Here is a 9,026-nt window from a genome sequence, read left to right as displayed (position 1 = left end):
ACTACTTTATCACTGACCTTGTGTGTTCCTTAGACTTCTTGAGGCTGTTTGTTCACTAATGTAACAAACCTCTGAAGGCTTCACATAGCAGGTGTATTTATACTGAGATTAAATTAGACACAGGTGGACTCCACATTGTTCAGATATTTATTTGTAAAAAAACTTTAAAAACCATTTATAATTTTCTTTTCACTTTACAATTATGTACCACTTTGTATCACTTCCTATCACATAATATCCTAATAAAATACAGTTTTAATATAAACTTTAAACATGTTTAGATATATGTACCTAAAATTGTATTTCATAACAAACACAAAATATGAAAACCTGTAAATCAGATGACAGTAGATTACATTTTGGTTATTAGACTTAACACAATATAGCCCCTGAAATGGACAGAATATCAAAACCACTATGGGATATGCTGACTGTTGTATAGTAGTGAGAATTGAAAACCTTTGAAAACATTTGTCCACAGCTCACAACATCTGGACCCTGGTGCACAGTGTTTTAAAATTTAAAATATATAAAAAAAAAAATAAAAAATAAAATATATTAGGTTCTCATCGCTGACCCTGGACATCACCCAGTGACATACCAAAATATCTCAATTTGCAGAAAGTTATCATACAACCAAGTATGATTGAATTATTGTTCAAACTTTGATTTATATTTTTTCACAATGATGTTGCATGCAACAGGGCCTCTAAATGTAAACCCCAGGTAGAATGTGATGTTTTCATTACTATGAGGCACTGAAGGTACATAAAGAGGTGGGATACTGAACTTCTTTTTCTGTGGGCCCTCAAGGTACACTACTCCATCTTCAGTCCATCCAGAAACACGTTTCAGCATTGTAGCAATCTCAGGCATCTTCCATGCCTCGCCTTTAAACCACTTCATGCGTTTCTCAGAAACTGAGAACACTTTTGTGACACTTTCAAACTTGCTTTTGTGGACAAATTTATCCAACCCTTGTCCATTGCCCAGAAAAAAGAGAGTGTAAATCCTTCTTTTGCGCTGAGGAATGTCCTTCATCTTGGTCCAGTAGCTTTTCTCCAGGTGTTCAACAGCACATTGCACATTTTCATATTTTGTTTCTTTTTCTGGGTCTGTGTCATGATCCTCTGGCCAAAATAGCAAAGTAAGCAGGAAGAGGGCACTGGGTAAACATTTTCTTTTATCAGTTGGGAACTGACGACAAAGTGTCTGTAGGTCTTTCAGAGGTGCTGCCTTTTGAGTCTGTGGTGACAGGCAGTTCAGAGTAATGTGGGCCACTATGTAATTTACAATATCCCTTTGACCAAATTTGGCTCTTAATGGATTGCTTGGGTAGAGAGAAAGGATACCCTCTAGAAGAGACACTGCATCCCTCTGGTCAGTTAGCTTTGAAAGAATAGACGTCATGTTACCCCCACCAAAATGGTAGATGATCATGCGTTTTTGAAAAGGAGTTAAATTCGCTGGGATTGTTTCCCTATGCTGTAGAATTGCATTAGAGTAAGCTTCACTGAAGTATTTCCCATACTCTGAAGACTTTTTTGCCAGCCATGCCAGTGGATGGCTTATCTTCTCCTCAGGACTTTCAGGAGTCTCTTCTTCGTATGCACCAATGTCTGTCTGGAAGTAACTGAGGTCTTCAGAAATCCATTCCAAAGCATCTTGCATTGTTTTGTGAAGTTTCTTCAAACGGCCATGAAATGGTTCCCAGGCAACTTCAACTTCCTCAGGGATGTAATCTGTTAACAGGTACTTCATACATTCTGAATGGCCATTGGCTTTGTTTGCAAACACTTGCAATGAAGAGATCAGTTTGAGCAGACTGCATCCAACTTCAACTTCAGCAAAAAACCCTGAACTGTTCACATTTTCCATATCTGCATTAGCTGCTCGCTCACATTCTTGAAAACACTCCAGGGCTTTCAGTGCAGTCTCCACTGCATCGGCTGTACTTTGGGCTGTCTTTGATACATTGTCATTGTCCAGAGCTTTGCATTTTGCTTGGAACCATTTTCTATACACCTGCCCCTTTGTGTCAAGTATGTATGAGTTGTTGGGCAGTTGTTTGGCTGCTGTCTCTGCCCAGTGTTTGGCCTCTTCAAACTTTTCATATGTGTAATGAAGTCGAGCAAGTTGCTGTGCAAAAAATGGATCTTTATGGAAACACTGGAAGGCTTCTTTGAGTAACTCGATTGCTTTATTTGGGCTTTTTTCATTTTCACAAACATGCTCAATTAGGGGAGAGAAAAAACTGTCATATTCATCTCCTTTGCTTATTCTGGATCGCCTTATGAAAAGTGCTCTTAAGAATGACAAATATTCATCCCTTCCAAACCTGTGCTCAAAAAGAACATTCTCGTGAAGCAGACTCATTGCCAAACTGCTTTGAGTTTGTTTGTGTCCTAGAAGTTGGTGAAGAATTTCCTTTGCAACAAGTGGGTGGATTATTCTAATTGAGTCTATATGCGTCTTGTCATCTCTAAGGTGCAAGAAGACCAGTTTAGCCTGATCACTGAGTGATCTCTCAAACTCATGCTGGCGAAATCGTTCCATGTGAATAGTTAAAGCGAGCAAAGCTTCACAATGGGACTGAGAGATGAAAGAGTTTGGAACATAACTGTTTAGAAGTGCTACATAGTGGATAAGACGAGTGACAACAGAGTTACGGTTAATGTCCTGCAGCAAATGTGTCACAAACTGTTGAACATAATCCACAGTGAATTCTTCACTCATTAGAACAAATGTCAAGATGAATTCAGGCTCATACTTTTCTTCGAGCATCCGGCGTTTTCCAGCAAACTTCCTCTTCTCTTGAGGAGACAGTTTGTGAGTGACAGCCACATTCTGTAATGGAGATTCCTTACATCTCCGCTCTGGATCATGGGATCTTCTGCAGCTCAATAAAATGAAGCATAGAGTTCCATTTTGGATTCTTTTGACATTTATGGCAACCTCTAGCTCATTCCTGAGATCATCCAGATATTCTTTGTCTGAGTCTTCAATAAGGAGCAACACAGGAAGACACCTCTGTGGATCTTTTTCTTCATATTCTCTAAGTTCAACTGCATGTTGTGCGACGACAGTAGCAGAGTATGAGGCTTTCACCACTGCACACCTTAGGTCTTTCCTGTTGTTCCACAACACTTGTCTTGCCACAGTGCTGCCACCACTTCCTGGATGATGGTAAATGTTTATACAATTCACCGGAGTCTGATCTACATTACATTTCAAAGCTTCATTAAGAAGGTTAGAAGCCTCTTGATAAGCATCTCTTTCAATTACCTCTCCAACATACAGGTGCTCTGCAAGCCAGAAATTCAACCAGGTCACTCTTCCACCATGGTAAAACTGGCCTTCAATGTTTGCTTTTTCCTCATCGATAAAGTCTTCGCTAGTCTCATCACAGTGATCGACTGTTACAATTTCCAGAGAATACATCTGTTCCTCTTCTAGTGTTTCAAGTAGACATGTACCTTTCACAAAAACTGGCAAGTGTTTTCTGGTACATGCTTTAACTGGTTGTATTTGCTGCAGAGTTGCATTCATGTGACTTATTTTCATCCCAACTACACTGAAATTGTTCACAGTGTCCTTCCCACATGATCCCTCTGCAAAACTCTGCCACTTCTGGAAGTTTTTCTGTGATTCACACAAGCAGATTATGTCTTCATGGCCTTCCATGTCTGTAAAAAACTCGTTAAAGGTGTGCAAGAGTGGTTTTTCAACTGGTGAAGTGAGAAGAAAAATCACCTGGAACGTCCCCTTTGGCAGGATTTGTTTACAGATCAAAGACACACATTCCCGCAGGAAAGTCATTTTCGTCTTGATCCAAGTCATTTCATCAGATGGAATTTCACTTCCTTTGAAGTCAGAACGGCCATTACAAAAGATCCAGCTAGTTTGCTCAAACAGATGCAACTGACTTGCGAATTCTTTGATGCTCATGTCACTAGATATCCTATAGCTCTGCAGAGAATGCATGTTTGCAGCACGATGTTGAAGATATCTACTGCAAAGACCTGAAATCTTTGAGTCTGGGTCAAAGTCAAAAACACAGAACATGTTCATATTAATCAGCCAGTCAATGTTGTAAAGGTCGTCGGGTTTGAGTCCGTTTGTGACGAGTATGAACCATTTCTCCTTTTCAATGAATTTCTTTCCGCTCGTCATTAGCATTGTGAGTTTCCTTCCAAGGTCTTGGCATAACTCTGGACCACAGAGGAACTGATTTTTCTCAGCTTCTTCTCTTTGAGCATCCCGATCCTTGACTCTATGGTAAAAATCACCTAGGTCTTTGTCACTCACAGGCTCTGTTTTTGAACCCACCCTTCGCAAAACAGTTTCTTTCTCAAATTCTACTTTGTTGTTTGACTCTTTGAAGTTTGGCAGACGAACTGCATATACTTTGTTCTTCACAACACTTATTGAGGGCACAATGTCAACCTCTACCACATACCTCTTTTCTGTACTATCTCGATCCATTACCTCAATGAACCTGGGTGGTCTTACACACTGGCGCACATGCTCCTTATCAGAGGAGAAACTCCTCTCAATGTAGTCCAAAGCATCCACGTAAATGTCCTTCTCTTTTACAGGGACACCAATTATCTCACCATGCACATACCCTGCATCGTCCTTGCTGTCCATCACACCAAAGTGTATTGTACCATTTGATCGGATATTCATGCAGCCAGTGGCAAATTTAAGAACCTCTTTGGCAAATTTAGCTTGGAGTCTTGTTTGATTCAACTCAGCAGCTACAGCAAACGACTTAAATTCATGGCACGGAGCGATCAGATCAAAAGCCCCTGATTCAGGTTGCAGGACTCTGTGCTTTACATATATGAAATCAGTTCCTTCTTGATCAAATGGTCGTGGTTTGCAGTCTTCCTTTGTAATAGCCACAGGTTGTTCCTGAGCAGTGTGCCTATCCACTAAGACGTCCTGATTTCCAACAGGACTCTGTGCTGCAGGATCTTCACTTTTCATAGGAATTTTCTGCTTTACATTTTTCTGTTCCAACTCAGTTTTTTTGCCATCACCATGTTTTGTCTTCACTTGAGTCTTTTGCTGTGGGTATAGGAGCTCTTCTCTCTTTTGAATAATCAAATGGGCAGGCCCTGATTTCATACAAATCTTTTTCTTCAAAAAGTCCTCATTTAGTGCAAGGAGGATTTGTCCATTTACTTCTTCCTCATAGAGTTTCTCTATGTATAGATCCTTCACTCCAATGGATCTCAGCCAGGTGCTGACTTGAGATTCATTCCAGCTCTCGGGTGACTGCTCAAGTCCGTCAGCTGTATAGTGACAGAAGAAAAACTAATTTGCAAACTTCTAATGTTTAGTAGTAGCATATACTTTAAAGAGTAGACAATATTCTAAATATTAATTTTGCGAAAATCTTTTGACCTAAATGAACAATTTGCTATTCCCTATGTGAGTAGTTTCCAACTTCCCTGTGCAGTCTTTGGCCTGAAGACGTAGTCCTATTGACGACTTGAAAATCTTTAGCATTAGTACATTGTTTTTATATTCATGAGGTCAGTGGAAGACACACTGTGATGCATTGTCTTTATATATATGCATCTTACATTACTGCTATGTAGACGACCAAATATAATAAGTGTCGATTAAACCACCATAGCCTCTTGAAACTAATAAAAACAGACTCATTCGTTAACTCACCCATGATTTTATCCTTTCATCACCTTATCAGCTTTGATGTTTACTATCACCTTCCATCTGCAAAAGAAACATTATACAATTATATGTAGCCCATCATCATCTGGCTTCTGTATGAGTATCTGGTAAATAAAAATGGCTAGCAAGAAGATTTGTTTTGTCAGACTTGTGGTTAAACATTTGATCTGGAATGGAAAATTGTCTGCACTTAAGCATTTCTTTTCTAGATTACAGATACACGGCACAGGCCCAAAGCACTTTACACTACTTCTCATTTCACCCATTCACACTCACACACTAATGGGGCAGCTGACCTACACTCAGTGCGAGCAACTAAGTTGGGGTTGGATGTCTTGACACTTCCAGATGTGACAGGAGGAGCCAACAGCCCTGGTAATAGTAGACAACTGCTCTACCATCTGAACCACAGTTGCCCCCATTTAAACTGCAATTTGATTTGGTTCACTCTCTAACTTCTGACACATGGGCCAAGAGACAGTCATGCTAAACCACACCAAACTCTTACATTCCTCATTAAAAATGAGTCAAGAATATAATCCAGGAAAGACTGGAAGCTGATACAGATATCAGTATTTGAAATCTAAATTAAAATAAAAACACTAATTAATATGCACAGTCTTCACTTCGAGTATTAAGTAGTTTTAAGTGGGATATACGTTGTAATGGAAGTTTGGGAATTTTCCCAGTGGGCTGTTCTTGGTCATTTCTTGAAAAAGGACAGATTAGTTTTCCAACTCCTCAGAGGTTTTATAGCTTATACAGATATTTGATAGCCAACGATAGCGACAGACACATGGCTGGTGCAACCTGTAGTGGCAATGAGCTGATTTTTGGATTCAAAATCAAAATGTCTGCAATGTTGCATGTCAGTGTGAGCCTATGGTTCACATACATAAAATGTCTCCCTTTTCTGACTAATGTATAAAAGCAAAACCACCCCTACTTACATGGCTATTTTACCCACTTTCATCATGTTTAAAAATGCTAAGGTATTGTGGTTTTATATTTTTAGCTCCTGAAGGGAAATAAAAGTACTTTCTACATTTTATGTGGCCAATATATTTCAAAGGTGTTTAGGCAAAGATAAGTGACTAACATAAAACCTTAAGGGTTATGTTTTTGGTTCAGGCGTAGTGGAAAGGAGATATTTGTCACAGCATGGTTATGGTTTTAAACCTCTCCTGCAGGCTAAGATCAGCCTGCAGAAGTGATTTTAAACTTCAATTTTCTGTCTGAAGAGGAAAATTGCATCCAGGAAAAAGGTGCATATTTTAATATAGGATTGGGCCATACATTAAACACAAAACAATTAAATAGATGAAGCATAAAATCTCCCTCCCCAATCTCAAAGAACACATTTTAAGTTAGTCTGTAGAAAAAAACCTTTTATAGGCCGCTAACGGAAGTGACGTACCTCAGGTCTCTTGTATGACTGCAGGCGGACACGTCTGAACATACCACCCGGCCAGTCGACCCTGATTAAAAAATATATATATATCATTAAAAAAAAGAACACAACCCAACACTGAATTAGAGTTTGCTGTCGACATTCATGTGTTAATGTAAAATAGCTCATTAGAGGAAATTTTAATGTCTTTGTTTATGTTATGTTTATTTACGATAGGTGTAATGTTAAAAACAGGACTCTTTTAGTAAGTTAACACATGTACCAAATAAAGCTAAATAATCAAAATACAACAATTTTCTTACCTCGAGTGTAAACTCCGATGATTTAAACGCTGCTGTAACTCCCGTCGCCGCCGTTTGCTTGCTGCTCGTCTGCACCTACTGCGTCTGCTCCACTTTTCCGAGTTTCGTTTCAGGAAAAACTCTTATCGAAGTTGCACCTCCTCCACCGCATACACGCCCGCATTTTATCATCCTCAGCAGTTTACAAACCACGTTTTCTGTGTGGCAATTGCTTCAATACAGACAAGAAACACTAAACTAAACCAGAAGCACCAAAACGTTTGAGTTCTGTATTATAATATGTCTGTAAAGCATTTCTGTAGTTCGTCCAACTATGGTCATAGGCTGCGAAAAATAGTGGGTGGGATCCCTGTTCTTCTAATGCTCACTGAATTATTCTCCTGATGGTGATTATGGTGTGTGTCGATTTAATATATACTTTTATTAATTTATTCAATAACATTTATACTGTTAACCAAAAACGAATTAATGAAAGCTACTGTATAGTGTTATGAGATGGAATTGAGCCCCACGTATGGAATTACACAGCATTCCATAATACGCAAATCAGCCATGGTTTTACCTTGTAAGCTGGAAGACAGATAGTGCCATCCAAATTTCATTTTTTGGGGGGGGGGCCATTGGCTTACCGCGTGAGTTCAGGGTTGCCACAGCGGATCATTGTCCACATATTGATTTGACACAGTTTTTATGCCGGATGCCCTTCCTGACGCAACCATCCCCAATTTTTACCGGGCTTGGACCGTCACTGCACAGCTGGGGAGGGGAAAGGGCTGTTAGGGGTTCAGTGTCTTGCCCAGAGACACTTCGACATATAGCCAGGGCTGGGGATCGAGGTACCACATGTTGGTGCCATGCCATTAAAAAAAATGTTTTATAGTTGGCCCTAGTTGCTGGGTGTGGATGTGGTTATACGTGATAAAACCTGATTTACTGCATGTACAAAGCAGCCAGAGCAGGTAATGTTTGTATAGAGTAAAAAAGTTTTATGCTCTTGAAGAAACCTTTAGAGTCCTGTGCAAAAAGCAACTTTTAATTCTTTGTTAGTTTTTTTGTGTAAAATAAGCAAAGTTTGGTTGAAAATGGGTTAATGCAACAGGACAATGATCCAAAGCACACCAGTAAATCTACTTCAGAATGGCTAGATAATAAAAGCCAGGTTTTTGAATGGTTTACCTAAAGTCCAGACATCAACCCAATTGAAATGCTGTGGCTTAAATGAACTATGCAAAAACACCTATCGACTTGAGAGACTGGTAAAGTCATACAAAAAACGGAGAATGTTCTTACTATTGCCTATTAAAAAGGAGGGGGTCCAACTTTTGCACGACTGTATAAACCTAGATTTGTTTTTTAACCAGAGATAACTATTCACAGTATGGAGACCACTGTGGTTGAAGCATGTTTAGCTGTTACCTACACGCATATAAAATAAACAGATTAATACCCTGTACACATTTACACATTATATACAGGATCGAGTATGTTTCCAGAGCTGCCTACAGCCAGCTGATGGATTTGATTTTGTTCAAAAGCGTGAAATGCCTTACTCTGTAAAATCCGACCACACTGCTCGGGCTGAGACCCTCTTCAGACCACAAATCACATTA

At 39.4% G+C, this 9,026-nt stretch overlaps 1 protein-coding gene across 1 annotated transcript; it reads right to left on the bottom strand.

The window, feature by feature from the left end:
• Positions 1-133: 133 nt before the first annotated feature.
• On the bottom strand, positions 134-8,911 carry samd9l (sterile alpha motif domain containing 9 like). Its single transcript, XM_067477266.1, has 4 exons — positions 7,417-8,911; positions 7,121-7,181; positions 5,689-5,745; positions 134-5,300 (listed from the first exon to the last, which is right to left on the bottom strand). The coding sequence occupies exons 3-4, from the start codon at positions 5,690-5,692 to the stop codon at positions 652-654; spliced, it is 4,653 nt and encodes a 1,550-aa protein (XP_067333367.1). The 5' UTR covers positions 5,693-5,745; positions 7,121-7,181; positions 7,417-8,911; the 3' UTR covers positions 134-651.
• Between the last annotated feature and the right edge of the window lie 115 nt (positions 8,912-9,026).

This window comes from Channa argus, chromosome 15 (genome assembly GCF_033026475.1).
Source record: "Channa argus isolate prfri chromosome 15, Channa argus male v1.0, whole genome shotgun sequence".
NCBI lineage: Eukaryota > Metazoa > Chordata > Actinopteri > Anabantiformes > Channidae > Channa > Channa argus.
This window is presented reverse-complemented; position numbering and strand designations above follow the sequence as displayed.